The sequence below is a fragment of the Euprymna scolopes genome, chromosome 7 (assembly GCF_053919585.1).
Source record: "Euprymna scolopes isolate OS-2025 chromosome 7, ASM5391958v1, whole genome shotgun sequence".
Taxonomy (NCBI): domain Eukaryota; kingdom Metazoa; phylum Mollusca; class Cephalopoda; order Sepiida; family Sepiolidae; genus Euprymna; species Euprymna scolopes.
The window spans coordinates 82,665,959-82,684,894 of NC_136488.1; the positions used below are offsets into that span (position 1 = coordinate 82,665,959).

General features: G+C 31.6%; 1 protein-coding gene across 12 annotated transcripts in view; it reads left to right on the top strand.

The window, feature by feature from the left end:
- The window catches only part of LOC145279803 (extracellular sulfatase Sulf-1-like), a 274,221-nt gene that overhangs the window by 153,199 nt on the left and 102,086 nt on the right, over positions 1–18,936 (top strand). For all 12 annotated transcript variants that reach the window (XR_013868456.1, XR_013868455.1, XR_013868458.1 and 9 more), the window contains exons 6-10: positions 5,092–5,187; positions 8,909–9,059; positions 10,742–10,917; positions 12,284–12,403; positions 18,305–18,367. Coding sequence is in view for 8 of the 12 variants with exons in the window: in XM_080131146.1 (XP_079987272.1) it covers positions 5,092–5,187; positions 8,909–9,059; positions 10,742–10,917; positions 12,284–12,403; positions 18,305–18,367 (606 nt within the window). In the remaining 4 variants the exon portion in view is untranslated. The remainder of the gene's footprint in view (positions 1–5,091; positions 5,188–8,908; positions 9,060–10,741; positions 10,918–12,283; positions 12,404–18,304; positions 18,368–18,936) is intronic.

The following is an 18,936-nucleotide window of genomic DNA, read 5'->3' on the forward strand; positions in this document are numbered from 1 at the left end:
TGGAGCACCCTTGGGTCAAACTTTGCATAAATTTTCTGCATCTTTATTTCCTCATAAATAATTGTGTGTACAGTTTCCACACTGACATCAAACTGTGCACTTATTTTTTCTATAGACACATGAGTCTTTATTCCTGAAATTTGTTATTTGGCCAATCAACTCTGGTGATCTAACTTACTCCTCCTACACCTCATCATCCCTCAGACTCGTTGCCTTCCTTGAATCTGTTATGCCACTCAAAAACTGATGCTCGATTCATGCAAGATGGTCCAAAAGCGGTCTGAAGCATTTTATGTCATTATTCTAAAGTGTTGTCACATCCAGATTGCATTCCTGAAATTCACCAGCTGTGACAATCGGGCTTTAGTAGGGTGTATTTCAATTCCTGCTGTAGCTGTTCATTTGAACCTGAAATCATAAAAACTGACCAGTCATATCGGAGTATGTATAGCAATAACATACTGAATTTTCAAGAGACTACAAAAATATTAAATGCCTCTACAAAAGAAATCTGGAAACTTATTGAAGGCACCTCAAAGTCCTTGTTTTTGAACTTTTGATGAATTAATAATGTAAATTTTTTTTGTTTTATTTCTTATATTAATTGTGTAGTCATTCATCTCAATAAATTTTAAATATATGACTCTGTAACAATAAATTCATTTTGATTTGGTTATATTATAACTATTAATGCCTTGCATAAGATTATGCCTCAATACCAATTTGTGAATATGTTTAGCACATGAATGACAAAGTAGTGGAAGAAATTAGGATTACTTGCAGTTGACTTTTTATTTACGATAACACAACACCTACAGTGATACAAATTACATCTATCAGATTTAATCCGATATTACTGGAGTTTGTGTGCCATAACTAGCGCGAACAAAAGTTATATATTTCCATTTTCATTTCTCCGGATTCAAAGTCATCCCTTTTGTTCACACATGCCAGTGTCTTTCTCAACCTATTCTTGCAACTCCACATGAGTACTTGCTTCAGAGATAAAAGGAAGGAGCTAACTCTGCCTGATACAGAAAAGGAGTTAGCTCTCCTTGTCAAGCAAAACTTTTGTTTACATGACAGTTTCATCTTTAGTGGCTATATAATGAAACCAAATTTGAATATTACAGTTTAAAAAAAAATCTTCACAGAAAAAATAAACAAGAAAAAGTAGTTTCACATACATAATTTAAGAACACCAGCTAAATAATCAACAATCATACGTTCAAATTTAACTGCTGAAAGCCTTGGAAGCATAATAGTATCCAAGAAGCATTTGAAGTACATCAAAATGCAATTCTGTAGCCAAAGCAACTCAAATATTCACAAATTCTTGATTAAAAGAACTGTTTCTGTCTTTAACCTTCCGACAAGAAACTTATGCTTGATGTGGACCAAAGATGAGAAATGCTTAGTTTTTTCCCCCCATTGTGCCAGCCTTAATGATTTAATAAAATTGCTCACATTAATAATTTTGGTTCTAGTATGAGTATCTGTGAAGTGACTGCCTTGCTCACTCCCTTTTGAAAAATATCTGAACAAACGAAGGGAGATAACTCAACACTTCATACCTATAAGATTTATGTTTGTCTATAAATTCCCATTAATCGCTTAAAAATGACTTTCTTAAAATAAGTTTGGTCAATTTGGGTAATTTTTAGAATATATTTTTGTTTCGTCATGGGTATGTACATCATACAGATTTTTGTTTATTTTTGTTTTTTTAATATAAAAAGAATTCTGGACAGAAACCATCATTTCTGAAACCTGATTTAAATGCATAGCACTCATACACACATGCATTCTACATGCTAGTATGATGCCCATCTCTGGACCGATTTAAGCAGGAAATATTAGTTTTACAGTTTTTTTTCTTTTGATGGGGAGGGTACTGTACAGTTTAGATGGCATCTTCTAAATGATAAACTTTATCACTAAAAAAAAAAAAATCAATGTGCCCATATTACTCATCCTGTTGTCTAGAATATATATTCCATAAATCATAAGTTCAATAGTTTAGGATTTTACTAAGCACATCTGCCCTGTCTGTTAAACTGCAAAGTTGCTTTGACTACAGAATTACATTTTGATATGCTTCAAATGCTCCTTGCAATTTGAACGTATGATTATTAGCTGGTGTTCTGAAAGTTATGTATGTGAAACTATTTTTTTCTTGTAACCCCATGAAGAGAGGTAAACATAAACTTCCACCCCTCAAAAACAAGTCTATCTCTTAAGTTGTTGGTGGCCATCTGTAATGCCTTGGGCACAGGATTCTGGTGGCTCAGTAATCTGTAGCTGCAAAATTTCCTTCTCCAAGTAACGTTTTCTAAGAATATAAATTATTCTACTTATACAATTTGGTCCTGGATATGACCTTAAACTATATCCAGTGGTGAGGCCCCAGCTTGCGGGCTTTGGGGAGTATGGAGCCACTCTTTAATTACCATTGCTCCCAGGTCCACTCTGACCCAGAGTGGTAGTACCTGTTAGGGTCCCAACTATGGGTTAAATAGAAACTGATTTGAAAACAAATATATTCTATTAAAAGAATTTTGCTTCAAAATCTTTGGATTCGGCAATAAATAACCTGAAAAGGGTTGATATGCCGTAAAACAAAACCAACCAACCTATACAATTTCATTTTGTGTTAAATAACTAAATGATACCCTATAACCCAAACTAAGCACATATTTCTACACTGATCATTTAAAAAAATATATATATTACTTAATTTAGAGCAATTCTTTTCTCTATTAATTTTTTTGTCTTAGTTTTTTTGTGGAAGGGGCATGTTTGAATGGGCGCATTTCCTAAATGGTAAAGTTTACAAAAGAAATATGCCCATGTTACTCATATTGCCGAGAATATATATTCCAAAATTCATAATTCATCATGTGCGTGAAAATGCTTTTGCATATACTTTCTATTCTTTACGTAGACCAACCTTTTTAAAGTGGAAGCTCAATGATTGTTAGCATATAATAGCTTATATCAACAATTTGGCTACATTCCAAAGACCAAAATTTTATTCACCTTACTAATCATTTAAAAACAAAGCAAAAAGAAAAAAAAAAACTTCAGTATAATTATGGATTTTTTTCATTCACAGAACAACCAATATTTGTATATCGATGCTGGATCTTTCCCCTCATAAACTCATTAGAAAACAAAAAGTTCAGAAAATATAGATAAAAATTAAAAAAAAAAAAAAAAAAAAAAACCTACTTGCATGTATATGTATAATATATAGGTTGATAATTTATTTGAAATGTTAATCAAATTAGTATATATACCATATAACATATATACCAATCGTAATGGATTTTAAAAAAAATTTATATAAACGTAACATGTCCAAGCTCAATAAATATCTTTTGTGAATCCAGAACATATATAGTGTAAGAGAATAGTTTGCAAAATTGCAAAGACCATGTTTTAGTCATGAACGAAACAATATTGTAGCATATGCCTTGAGAAAAAAATAAATTACAAACAGAAAAAACTTGATCTTTGGAATTTTGCAAAATATTCTATTACACACACATATATATATATATATATATATATATATTAGTGTAATAGAATATTTCACAAAATTCCAAAGATCAAGTTTTTTTTCTGTTTGTATTTTTTCCTCAAAGTATATACTACAATATTGTATAGGATTAGGTTCTTGCTAATTAAGCTAGGAGAGCTTTTGTCACCAGGTTCGAATATATCGACTGGTGTTAATCATAACACCCTGCACTGATGATTCCCAAAAGGATGAAACACTAGTGTCTGTAGGTATTTAATAATTCTTATAGTAAATATATGTATACACTGGTGCGTGTGTGATAATAAAAAGATGGCGATATAAACGCATTAATGTTTACCTAGTGCCATCAATGTTTAAAGTACTTTTTCTGGAAATAACCTATTATAACTAAGGTTTTTTTTAATTTTTTTATGACTTAAAAAAAACAAAAAACTATTTCCTTTTCCACCTTTTTCACATGTTTTCAATAAAAAAAAAAAAGATGTTTCTGGGTCTCTGAGTTAATAGGTCAATTTATACCATTCAACAAAACACATGTAAGACCTACCATACAATTAATAAAATGATATAAAATAATATGAATGTTATATAAATATACTTGTGGTATTGGAATTGTTTACTAACAAAAATATAATATATATATATATATATATATATATATATATAATTAGATTACCTGTGACCTGTTGGGTCAGTATGTTATATTAGCCATGGAATTAATGTATGAGCATGAAACTTGTGACGTAAAGAAAGTTTTTTGTGACATAACAGAAACATTTCTATGAATGTATATTAAAATGATAAAAGAATATAGGTTTCTGAGTCGTTCTGTTTATAATCGTTTATTTAAAAATAAAAAAAAACTTACAGCCATTGAATTATAAGTGGTTTGCCATACTTATAGGTGAATATGCACTGAGCAGATACCATAATACTTGAAGTTAAATTCAAATCTTGATATATCTTTTAATTTAAACGCGAAAAAAACAAACAATTAGGATGCTGAAAACGTACACAGTAAACAATACATTTTATTGTCACGTTGATTATTTGTAACGCAAATTAAAACATTTTCGGGGTTATTTATTTATGTTGGTAGTGTAGAAGAAAATGTATGAATGTTTTTTTAAGAAAGGTGTATTAAAAAATGGAGAATAAATTTAAAAAAAAGGAAGGGGTGAGTAAATTGCCGTTGTAAAATGCTCTCATGGTTGTCAACTGGTTAAATAGATTTATTTGTAAGAAAATTGCGTTAAAATAACTTAAACGTAATACAGAAATGAACGATGTAAAAAAAAAATAAATGCAGAAAGTATTAACAATTGTTTATTTGGATAATTTAAATGCAAAAAAAAAAAAATTGGGATGCTGAAAATGTACACAAAACAATTATGTACGCATGTGCAACTGGAAGTCATAAACTAGATGTTGGGTTACAACACTCGTTACAAGGTCATTTTTATAATTATATAGATATATATATGATTAACAGTGCACTACAATGTGCTGGTTATATTCTTAACTTTAATGTTTTTTTTGTTTTTCAGACCCGTTTTAATGGTCCTTAGTGTACCTGCACCCCATGGACCTGAAGACTCTGCACCTCAATATCAACACTTATTCGGAAATGTTACATCTCATAGGTATTGACTTCTGTTTTTATTTTAACTCCATTCTAAAAGTAGTTTTAACGTTTTCTTTTAATTTCAAAAGGTAGAAGTTCCAATGATAGTACTCCACTAATATAATGTTAACTATTTGTAGCTTACTTTACATTTAGAAAAAATCTGCTCATCTTTCGGATATTTGTTAAAGGCAAAGTGTTAATGAAACATTGAAGGGCAACAGTTTACCTAAAGTCATTGTCTTCATTTACCTCGTGAAAGTTATTTTTTTATTTTTTATCAGATAACTAAATAACATAACTAACATATAAAGTTATTGCATCTGATTTTCAAGTCAAGCCCAAATAGCATTTAAGCAGATGAATTAAACTTTGCTTATGATTAAACAATATTTTTTTTTTAAATCTCTTCAGATAAGGCATGAAACCACTTGATGTAAGGAACTATAGAAAAAAAGCAAGTGAAGTTTCAGCTGACTATTCCTCTGGCTTTTGTAATGTGGTAACCGCGACGGGATAGGAACTCCGAATTTCCTAACTGCATTCTCAGCAATTACTGCCAGTTGATAGTTGTCATGAAACAACTAATAAAGATGGAGATAATATTCCACAATAAATAATACTTACCTCAATAACGAATTCAAATTAAATAATATATATACCATTCGGTACGGACCCGACCATGGAAGATCAGATAATAAACGTCGATTTATAAGACCAAAAAAATCCAACCTTGATCGCCCTTCGGGGCCCGTGGTGCAATTGATAGAGATGTTGAATCTCTATGGTTCCAGGTGAGAATTGTCTGAAGATTGTGGTTTCAATCCTACTCAAAGCCGGCCAGAGGCTTCCTTGGCCAAATCATGGGGAGACGACAACTATGGAGTAATCGCTGAGAATGCAGTTAGGAGATTTGGAGTTCCTATCCCGTCGTGGTTACCACCTGACAAAGGCCAGAGGAATAGTTGGTCGAAACGTTGTGAAACTAATAAAGATGAGGATAATAGTCCACAATAAATAAATTAATCAATTTTTTTTTAATAAGCACAAAAGTGTCATTTTTTTAACCATTTTAACCGAAAAGGCACCCCTAGTTTTCCCAGTAAATCCGTTCTGTTACTTTTTTACTCATATATTTAATGTTTGTGCAAAATATTTTAAAATTCCAAGGCGTAGTTATTGAGACTGGTGCAGACAGACGAACGGATAAGGGTGAATTTATAGATCCACCCTCCTTTTGTCGAGGAACCAATAAACTCTTGCGTGCTAGTAGTCAACATGTATTTCTTTATTTTAGATTACACATCATTATGAAATAAACTAATTTTAAACTGTATCTTCAATCCTAGTTTGATAAGACTTTTCAACATTTCTATTGGCAGTATATTCCTTTACAACTGTGAAAGACATAGAAACAGCTTGCAAAGAAGACTACTACCAAGATATGCAATGGAGTGGCCACAGGAAAGCAAAGCATGAAAATTTTAGTAAAACATTCAAGAAAAGGCATTTGTTATGAGACTGAGGGAAGACACCCCAGTATGAATTGCTCTAAAATCGCTAATTCTGATATGAAGAGAGGTCGACCGAAAATAATGTGCGTTCAGACTGTCATGATTTGAACTGAGATGGCTGTGCTATCAGCACTACACATCTTTGAGGAAACGATTCACACACTAATAAGCATTACAGAAGATTTTTGAGAAATACAGTGAAGACGTTTATATAAATATTTGTGAAAGATTTTAGAACATTGTTAAATTACTTTAATATATTTTCAGTTTAACTTGATATTCTTTCTCTTTAAACAATATGCATTGATATTATTTTTTTTTACTACACTCCCCCGTCTATTTTCTGAAATTTATTAAATAACTTCATCTCTGCTGGTTGGGCTATTTTATATATTTTTATGCTTTACAATTTGTCCAACAAATGCAAGCCAAATAATATGCATAGATATTATTTTGTATATATCATGTATATTTTTTTACCTTTTCCTTTCAAAAAGAAAATACAAACCATCTGTTGCATATACTTAAGAATATATAAAACAAATAAAATTCAAATTTTGAAACAGATTTCAACAAGTCAAATTTAAAACTTTTTTTTAAACTTTTAAAACAAAATTTCTTGGGATCTGATGCTATATAAAGGGAGAAATCTGGAGCCAGGGATGAGACACCATTGTGCTTTTACTTGGTTTTCAAAAGCAAATGAATCTTGAACTCTTTCACATACAAGTTCAAATACATACTTTTACACTAACACACAAACATGGTCGACAATACCTACTAAACTTACTGTCACGTGCATATTCATACTAATAGAAGACGTGCACACACACACATATATACTTGTATATATAATCTATTTATAAAAGTAACTTTGTGTATTTATAATTTCATTGCCTATGGACTCTGAAATGGCTGGACCGATTTTTCTGAAATTTAACATAAACGTTCTTTATGTGTCTGGGAACGTTCTTGGATAAGTTTTATATTGGAATGCTCCCTTCATCCGTTAAGTATCAAAAATCGATATTGATAATCAAAAAAATTTAATTAAAGAAGGAACAGACTGATTTTGACCAAAGTTTCACTCTTATAGCATCTAACATCACAAGTACATTTTAGAAGTTTTATCACTACACAAGCAGAAGGGTCTAGCATATAAAATCAACAGTAGGTTCTTTGATATGATAAGGGCACATTGGAAATGAATGTTTTTGTTTGGAGCACAGTTGAACCATGATACTTGAATTTTGAACTTTAATTCAAGCTATTTTATTTATATATATATATATATATATATATATATAATCAACTGTTCTCTACAATGCAATGTAGACTACAATGTATTGTGGATTAAGTTACTGCCGGTGGATATGTGAATTTTCCTCCTAGTGTACCAGAGTGAGTCCTCAACTAGAGCACGCAATCAATTTGATTGAAAAATGGACAATTTCACTGATTTCGATGACAATAAAAATATTGGAAGTGTGGAATATTCATTGATCCTAATTCAATTCTGGGCAACGTCGGGTCTCCTTGCTAGTCTATATGTATACACTTAATACCCAGGTCTTTTCCTTCACTCAATAAGAGAACAAATAACTTTTCAAAACCTGCACAAACAAATCATTTGTACCAAATACCTTTCATATGTAAATTTATAAATATCTTGTGTTTTTTTAACCATGTTCTAGTGCTATTAGATCCGACTGTATGAAAATATTAGCTTTCTAACATTGATGTTATTGGTTTTGGGTTTTTTTGTTTTTTTTTTGTTTTCTTTTCTTTTCCTTTTGCAAAACTCTATCATGTTTTGCAGAGTCAAAGATAAAAACAACAATTTTCCTCTGCAAAATAATCAAACGGAACATCCTGAATAAAGATGTGACTCTTCTATATTTCATTCATGCTAAGATCCATGTTACATATGCATGAGAAAAAAAACCTTTTCCATCTTTTATATTGATATACAAAAGCCCAAAGTGAAGATATATGATATTATATATACACTAAGTCTTTACAAATATGTCTGCAAAGAAAAATTTTGACATTTTTTTTTTATTTTCACCTTCCTTTCCCACTCCATTTGAGATGCGTAAAATTATTTTCTATTACTTTGGACCGTTTCTTTTTTGTTTAGAATTAATATTTCATATTATATTTTCAAACTTATAATATTTCAAACTTATAATAAATGGTTGGAATTTTTTTTTTTTTTTTTTGTAGAACACCTAGTTGGAACGTTGCTCCCAGTAAGGACAAACAATGGTTACTACAGAACATGAAGAAGATGGAACCAATTCATCAAATATTCACCGACACATTACATACGAAACGTTTACAGACTTTACAATCAGTAGATGATTTAGTAGAAAAGGTAAGATATTACTCATGATGATTATTAGTCTCTATTTTGTTATGAATTTATTTTTAATATAATTATTGCAATAACTTATCAGTATGTGAACAATATAAAATTATCCATACATATAATAAAATGATCTCTTTCCCATCTCCCCCATCTAAATTGAGTCGTCATAGGACTATAAAGTCAGGTGCTACATAAAATTTCAATATGGTCACACTTTTTACCATTGCCTGATGTTTCTTGAAATAATAAGTCAGAATTTCAGAAATTCCCACATTAATTCTGACCTACCTGACTCTCACAAAATAGTCATCTTTAGAGGAAGTTGGCATAACTTTTACTCCCTATCAAAACTCTCACCCTTCCATCAAACATTGCATACATTTTTCACATCTGCCCATTAGTTCTCCATGATATTATTTATCACAAAATATGGCTTCCTTCAGTAACTCCCAAATCGGGAACTTATTTTTATTGCGTTTTGATTGGCTAGCCAAAATATGATTCCAGGAATACTAAAATATAGTTGCCAGACATAAAAAATAGCATCTACTACTCAATTCAGTAAAATGTCATTGCCTAAACAAAAAATAATATTGTGAAAAACTATGCAGATATGGTAGAACATTGAATTTTCTTGCATTTGGTAAAAATTATTTGTACTTTTTTTTTTTACTGGGGAATATTTTAGGTTACACCGTCTGTTGGAACATAAAATATTCCCCTGTAAAAATTCTTCTTTTATATCCATAAGAGAAAAGAGACATATTTTTTCAATTTTCAATACTTATTGGATGAATTTCTGTTCAAAACATATTTAAGAACACTGCCAGACATATAAATTACCTTTGTGCGAAATTTGCAAAAGATAAGCTCAGCCATTTCAGAATCGATGAGGCAGGAACTCGCACACACAAAGTAACTTTTATATAATAGTAGAGATAGATTAGTTGTATCTTTGCTGTCAAAAAGCTTTTTTATTTTAATTCTTGTTTTGCAATTTCCTTTTCTTAAATCAAATTTTTCGCATTTTTTTTTTTTTTAATTTTTAACTTTTAAATTTGTAACTAAGCAAGAGGTGTCAAATTAGCAAGCTGGCCAATAAAGAGCGAGTTCTGATTATGTGATAGTGATTGAGGTTACATCTGCTAAACTGTTATGAAAATAATATCCAATATGAGAATAAGTCGAATTCAAATATCAAGTTTTATAAAAATGAAATGTTTATTTTTTGTTTTTGCATTTTCAAGAGAGGGATGGATAATGTGGATTATTTTCAAACTAAATGGTTCTCGTCATAAATATTATTCTCCCAATGTTTTACTTGATTTAACCTCTGACCATTTTCAGGTCTATCTTGTCGAATTCAGAGATCTGTCAAACTCTGGAATCTGTATGGAATTTCAAGTAGAACTCTTTTAGTCCAAGGAGGTAGCAAGCTCTCATTCTGTCAGCCATAAGTCTTAAGTAATTCACAATTATATTCTGAAAAAGGTTACATCAGTCGAAACATGAAAATGGTACTAAAAGTGAGAGGAGTAGTTCAAATAATCTTTATTTTTCTTTTTTCTTAATTTTTCTACAATCTCTTAATGCACCCAAGCATTATTTTCTCCTTTTTATACCCAGTATTATTTGTTTCTGACTAGAACAATTGACTGTGTTTATAATTTGCTTTTCTTGTATTTCAGGTATACACAGAGTTAAAGATGCTAGGAGAGTTACAAAATACATACATAGTCTATACATCTGATCACGGCTATCATCTTGGTCAGTTTGGATTGGTGAAAGGCAAGGCAATGCCATATGATTTTGATGTGCGTGTCCCTTTAATAGTTAGCGGACCTGGAATTAGACCTGGCAGCGTGTAAGTGGTTTCTTTTCCTTTTGTTATTTGATAATTATCTAGTTAAAAGTATCGTTTTAAAAGTTTAGTGTTTCTTTAGTATTAGTTACAATTGAAAATTGCATTCCAATTAAACTCTCTTACGTACTTGCATATTATGCAGAAATAAGTATCTTTCCCCAAAAATTAGAAAAATTGATCGAGTAGAAGTTTAATTAGAAGTAAAAATCTTATTGTAAATTGCAGTTTTATTTTGTAATGCCTTTCATTTTTAGTTGCTTAAATGAATGACTTTATGGAAACTTCCGGTACTTCTGTTATCAACAGTGAAGTGAGAAGATACATTAAGACTGATGCTTTTTTTTTTTTTTTAATGAAAATAATTTCAACACAAACTTCTACTCTATCATTTTTTTTTTTTTTTTTAATGAAAATAATTTCAACACAAACTTCTACTCTATCATTTTTTTTTTTTTTAATGAAAATAATTTCAACACAAACTTCTACTATCATTTTTTTTTTTTTTTTTAATGAAAATAATTTCAACACGAACTTCTACTCTATCATTTTTTTTTTTTTTTAATGAAAATAATTTCAACACAAACTTCTACTCTATCATTTTTTTTTTTAATTTATTTTTGCATGATACGTATCAAAGTGTTTTTACTTGAAACACGATTTTTAATTGGGGCTGATAGTAAAGAAGTACCAAATATTTTGGTCAACTCCTTTTTCATGCTTGTAAATCACAAGATAAAGCTCACTTACAGGCATCCATTTATGAAGATGAAACCTTTGCAATTACAGAAGATTTTAATAACCTACAAGGTTGCTGTTCAACTCCCTATTTAGAGTACTCCTGTATATATGGTCTCTAATTTACAATAGCCCATTACATCTCTGTGGCAATATGCATGGTTTTGAAGTGAATATAAATAATAAACAAAAATGGATGATTAATTTACTGATACATGTATAAGACATTTCTTTTATGTTTTTTAGATGTTTTATACAGTTTTAGTCTGAATCTTGTATATGATAAATGTAAAATATAAAATTCCTTTGTATATTTTATTTAAGAAAAATTATTGTAGATTTAAAAATAAACGTGCGACTTATAAAAGTTCTTGGATTTATAAACATATTGCTCATGAAACCCCCGTTACTTGCAACAAAATATCTAATGAATATTGTAGAAAACCATATGAACAAAAATATTGAACTTGTTTTTTTATTTTCTTCTGTAACTTTGTTGATATATATTTTTATTTTGTATTTCAAGTTTCATGGCATTGTTAAACTTAAAGAACAGTCTTTGTCATGCCAGTAAATCTGCTCTTGTGTATCAATGTATTTTTTATTTGCATTACATTTCTTTTTTTTTTAGCATTCACAATATGATTGGTAATGTAGACTTGGCCCCAACTTTGTTGGACATGGCCGGAATCGTAACTCCTTCGGACATGGATGGCCGCTCTTTCTTACCTTTACTTAAAGCTACTAAGAAGTAAGTATGACGCATGATTACAATCGTAAAAAAATGATCACATCAAAATAAATGTCAATAGATTGCCATATATGGGCTGATGCATAAACCAATAGCCTCTGTCAATTGGACAGGATCTAAAAAGGAGTCTCCAATTTAGTATGTTTCGCACTGTCAACCAGGCCCCAACTCCTGTCTCATTGCCACAAAATTGCATCTTTGTGCTTGTTTCACAAGTACCATAATAGAATGTGCTCCAAATTTGTAGCACTGGTTACCCTTCAGTGTAAATACCCCTGGAATAAACTGATGAGCAGCGAAAGCTCATGCCTTCACTTTAGACGTCCCCCCCCTCCCAATGCCTTCTACTCTGAAAGTTTCTTCCCTCAAACTGCTAAACTTTGGAATTCCCTCCCTGTATTCTGCTTTCCTGATTGTATTACCATGCAGAAATTTAAGTGTAAAGTAAACAGAAATATCGCTGTTCAACTCCCTACAATGATCACATTAAAAGAAAGTACTAACATAATACTAATATTAATAGTATCCCAGTAGATATGATCCCTAATTCACAGTAGCTCATTATGTCTGTGTCAGTTTGACTTGTTTTGGGGTGAATATAAGTAAAAAAAAAAAAATTTTGAAGCAAAAATGGATGATTAATTCACTGATACATGTAAGAGACATTTCTTTAATGTTATTGAGATGTTTCTTACAGTTTTATTCTGATGAATCTTGGAAGATTCATTGGTTTGTATATTTTATCTTAAAAAAAATTATTGTATATTAAAATATGCAACATACAAGTCTTTAGATTTATGCTCTGGAAATCTCATTATTTATAACAAAATATCTAATGAATATTTTAGAAAACCCATATAAAAAAAATATAATCAGTCTGATATGTGTTTGTGTTGTTGTTGTTGAGTCATAAATATTAATTCAATGAAGCTGCAGTGTTTATAATGCTCAATAACAAATAGAGCTGGATTTTAAGCATTATATATATAGCCACGCTGATTCTTGGTGAAGATAAAACATGTATGAGGATATTAAAACTAATATCACCCACAAATTTAAAAGGATTTATTTTAGTGGGTTTTAAATATTTGTGATTTTCATCGCATCTGTTCAAATGCAGGATTCCAAATATGTGATAATGATCACGCTAACCGAAGAACAAAAGCATTATTACATAGATTAACTCTAAATGATGCAAAAATTTCAAACTTAAAATTGTGCGTACTTGATGCATATATAAATTCTCAAAGTACATAATTACATGCTTCATTATCAGTTATGAAGCAAATGTTATTTTTAATCTTGAAAAAAGTTTTGCAGTTTTTCATTTTTAAATCTTAGCATTGAACTCTGAATTTTGGTAATATTAATAAGTAAGGCTGTGACAACAGCATATTCTTTTCATTGTTTTTACTTTTGAGTATATATCCGTTAATATCTTATATTTTTATATAGACTGATGTGGTTCTCGGTTAATTGTGTCTGATATATATTTGAGAGTCAAAAGAATGAAAAGAATATTCTGTTGTCACAGCCCCATTAATAAGCAACATTTCCAATCTACAACAGCTTCACCATAATGATCGTGCCATGATCATGTGGATGTGCAACTGTAAACTGAAGGAGCGGATCTCTTCAACTGCACTTCATCAGAAACTTTCTATTCGTGGGATTATATATATACTTTACATGCTCAATGACAACCTGTATTTATGTAAGGTCTAAATACAAGATTTTTAATTAACTGGAGAACAGATAGAAACTTAAATGCTACAGTTCATTAGTGATATCAAAATTAAACTAGGATTGTTTCATCTGCAGGTCAGCAATAATGTCCTCTTGAAAAGAACTGGACCTGATTCCTGACATATTTTAAAAACTTTCACCATTTTTACACCACAAAGAGACTATTTACATAAGCTCACAAACATCTATTAATGTTAGTGTTTGAATTGCCTACTAGATACCAACCATCAAGTAGCTTCAGTCTTTCTGTATAAGGCTTGTCAGAACAAATCCATATGAGTATTCTTAAGTAAACCCTGAGAAAATATTCAAGATAACCTGGTATTCAAAGCTCAAATAAAATCCACTTGATACTTGCTCGTATGAGGAATGGTACATCTTCTCCAAATGACGTTGCTTCAAGTAACAACACTTAGCTAGATACTTCACTAGACTAGATGAATTCTTGTTTTAGAATCCAGTAAAACCAAAAGACAGATATACTATAAAATAGTCAATTTGTGTACTTAAGCCATGAGCCACTGGTGGGGCATAGGCCACCCACAACTGCCCGCCAACGTCCACGGTCCTGGATGATTTGCTCCAACTCCCTCCAGGAGTAGCCGGTCAGCTTAGCATCTGCCTCCAAGTTTCTTCTCCAGGTGTTTTTTGGCCGGCCACTTTTCCTCTTTCCCTGGGGGCTCCAGGTCAGGGCCTGGTGTGTGATATTCGTTTGTTGTTTCCTTCCTCAGGGTGTGTACAATCCATCGCCATCTCCTTCTTCTGATCTTTTCTTCTGTTGGTATTTGGTTAGTTCTCTCCCAGAGATCTGCATTACTGATGGTAGTTGGCCAGTAGATCCTTTAGCATTCTTCGAAGGCATGAGTTTATGAAAGTCTGCACTCTTCTGATGGTAGTAAATTTGTGTGGGTAAAATTAATGTTCTTCATTGCTTTTGTGATAGTCATCAAAGAAGCAAATGCCCACGTGTTTGTGCCTTGTGTGGCTTTACGAAAAAATGACAACAATAACAAACTTACCTTCAGGTGGGATCTGAGAGAAATGCCATGAAGATTAACTGAGCTTTTATACCAAACCAGTTGCATGTTTACAGATCATGGATAAAAATGGTGTGAGAAATAGAAGAGGGGGAGAAAGAAGGAATTGAAGTCAACATTTTGTTTAACCACTACCAGGAAGCAACTGTTGTAAGAATGAATTTATTTATTTTACTTTTTTTAAATTCAGCAACTGAAGATACTTAAACAGCTTAACCAACTCTAAATTTGAGATGTAAAGGAGAATATTTGAATATCTATGTATCTCATAGACATCAAGTGTTAGCCCTAGGAAGGCGGCCTTTGATTTCAGAGACTTTACATCGAAGTAAAATAATTTTTTTTTTTTAATTGAAAAGAAAAACTCAAACTCGATAATATATCACATAATTGTTTTGTTCATCTGCAATGTATGACTCTTCTTACTGAAAATCAAAAACATTAAAAACTATGGATGGGAAAATCTGTTAAATATAACAAACCTCTTCAATCAAAAACTCTGCCCTGGTTAATTAGTTAAGCAAAGTTATTGATGAAACAAGCCAAACACCCCAAAGGGACAAAACGGGTCTAGTCTTGTTGCTTGGGGGAAGCTGCTACTGATCCTTATACCTAGGTACATGTCCTTCAAGATTCGGGGCAAATTCTGTTCGGCCTGTGATCACTCTGCAATTTTGTAGGACAGTGAGACATGGGCCCAAAATACTTCTGGTCTTCAACAGCATCGTGGTAATGATCATGCCACAATCAAGTGGATGTGTGGTTGCAAACTGAAGGAAAAGATCCCTTCAACTGTGCTTCATTAGAAACTTGGTATTCATGGGATTATGGACCATCATATTGACCTCTCAGCTGGTTTGACCATATACAGTGGACCGCTTTCTGCATCAACTTCATAACACACCTATATATTTCAGGCAGTAGTGAGCATGGTAGACTGTAAGACCTGATTTGAGTATGTAAGTGATGTTATAGATGCATTTTTATATATTAGTATGTAACAAAACAAAAACCGTCACACGAAAAAATAAAAGCAAAACTTTTTATATAACAACAATGAAAGGATTTAATTACCTACGCTGTTTGGTGGTACGTGTTCTGACAGTTTGTATAACAATGAGACCTGGGCTCAAAACACTTTTGATTTTTAACGGTTTCTGGGTAATGATCATGCTACGATCAAGTCGATGTGAGTCTGCAGACTGGAGAAAAATTCTTACAACTTTTCTTCATTAGAATCTTTTTGTTGATGTCAGCATTTCAGATGGTTTAACTATATGCAGCATGCTACTTCACGTATCAACTCTGTAACATGCTTGGATAATTCAAGGTTTTGAGAAGCCTGGTAGACGAAGGAAAAACTGACTTGCGTGCATAAGTGATATGATTACATGCAACCTGATATCTACCTCATGGAGAACAGACATAGCCTGGTGTTGCCCACAATAGAATCCGTGACACTTGCAGCACTTTAAATAACACTGCAATTCCTATAGTTATATACCTTGAAACTGGAGTTATTAAACCTGACAGTGATATGGGACAAAGAGAAAGTGACAATCTTAGAAATAAATGTCCCTAATGATGTTGGCTTAAACAGAACTAAGGGGGAGGGGGATAACAAAATAGCAAGGTCTTATGTACAAGAAAAGAAACTGGAATTTTAGGAAGATCTCTATCATTTCAGTAATTATAGGAGCAACCAGACTTCTGAAACGCAATTTCAAAAACTACCTGGCAAATATACCCAGTGAACCAAGTGCAAGAGAGATTCAAACAATAGCATTTAAGGGGTGGAATTTTTTTATTTTATCCACAGGCCCGTGGCCTAACAAATAAAGTACCAAATAAAATGTTGTTTTAAGTGACAATTTTCTGGATTTAAAGGTTGAATACTCAGTATAGGTGATACTAAGAATAAAATTGCTAATTACTTAAGACTTCTACCTGGTCATGGCTGACAGAATGAGAGCATGCTACTCCCATAGAGTAAAAAAAGGGTTCTATTAGAAATTCTATACAAATTTCCCAGCTTAAAAAGAAAGATTCCTGAGTTCAACAAGTTATACTTGAAGAAAGCTGGAGGTTAAATTTGCTGAAACGTTCTGAGAATAACGCTCAAGAGTAGTCTTAATAAAACAAAGTATTTTGTAAAATTTTCAAGTCAGATTCAAATAGTATTTTAGCTGACAAATTGCACTTTGCTTCTAACTAGCCAATTTCACTTGTTATTGTATGTTATTCGCAAGGTGATGTACTTGGGTACAATTTTTTTTTTTTTTTTTTTAAATACTAACTAGCCCATACAAATCATACGAATAAGCACCTAAAAATAAAATCAGCAAGGGGGAATAACTCCTATTTTAAATTTAAGAATATAATAACCATTGTCTTTTGTGCAAACAAAAATTAAAATCTGATGTACTTGGAAGGAATGGGCGTCTAGAGAATTTCAATATTTTACGAGTCCTTTGTAATATCTTACCTTTTCTACTAAATCATTTACTCTAAATGTTTTGTATGTAATGTGCCGGTGAATATTTCGTGAATTGGTTCCATCTTCATGTTTCAAGTACCGATAGAGAATCAAAAGTTAGATTAGGGAATGGCTGAAACAATCTATAATTTTTTTTTTTCTTTTGTTGTCAATTTTTGGATTGTATCAATATATGGTGGTTACTAAAAACAAAATTTTATTTCAAGATTCAGATTTTTGCTAAAAATATCTTTTTTCCCTAACCCTTAACATTCTTAGTATCATTTGCCTTTTTACATTTTTCTTGGTTTTCAAATTATAAATTGCTTTAGCCATTTCTAGAACTGACTTGGGATTCTCCAGCTATATTAAAAATTATGCAAGTACTCATAAATTGAGTTCACCGTATCCCAACCAATACTGTTGGGTAAATAAGCAATAAATTATAAAGCAAGATGTCTAACTCTATTCAAATATTTGAGTGTTTACCCTCAAGATAGGCCAGCTTCATGGATTTGATTTTAGTTTTATAACATTAATTATCTTTATCGAAATTGAACTAATTTCTGGTCTATATAGTTATGTTGTTAAAATCTTTAACATATACATTCTATAATAGAAGAAAAAGTTTTCTTTTTGCAGTGCAAGTAATGGTTTTATCAAAAGGAAGAAACCCTGGAGAGATACACTACTTTTGGAAAGAGGGTAAGTTGATATTTGTCATTAGTAAGAAATGCTCGTCAGGCTTCAGGCTAGGATGTATGTATGTATGTATGTATATTAATCCAGGTTACGAATGTATTTGTAAGATAAAATCCAAAGAATATCCAGCTTTTTCCTACCTGATGAGATCTTCGTTATTAATAACTATAGATAGAAACATTGTTATGCCAGTGTAGCAAAGTGCACACACACACACACATATATATATATAAATACAAATACCTGTTCACATACACTTTTCACGATAAAGCTAGAACCCAGAATTAGATAGAATCGAGCAATTGCATCAACAACGGACTATGCCAGACCCAAAGTGGGTTTCGATGTACTGCATCTCATCAGTGACGTGCTCCGACATAGGCGCAAACCCAGTCTGTCGCACGCATGAAGCGTGCGATGACCTGGGTTCGCGCCTACGTATATATGAGAGATGCTATAAAGAGTTTCTATAACTTGTCTCTGTTTTCCTTATTAAACTGGCAAAGAAATTTAGATTTATTTTATTTTGAATTATGTTATACTATAGGTCGCTAACTAGAGCAGCCAGTCAA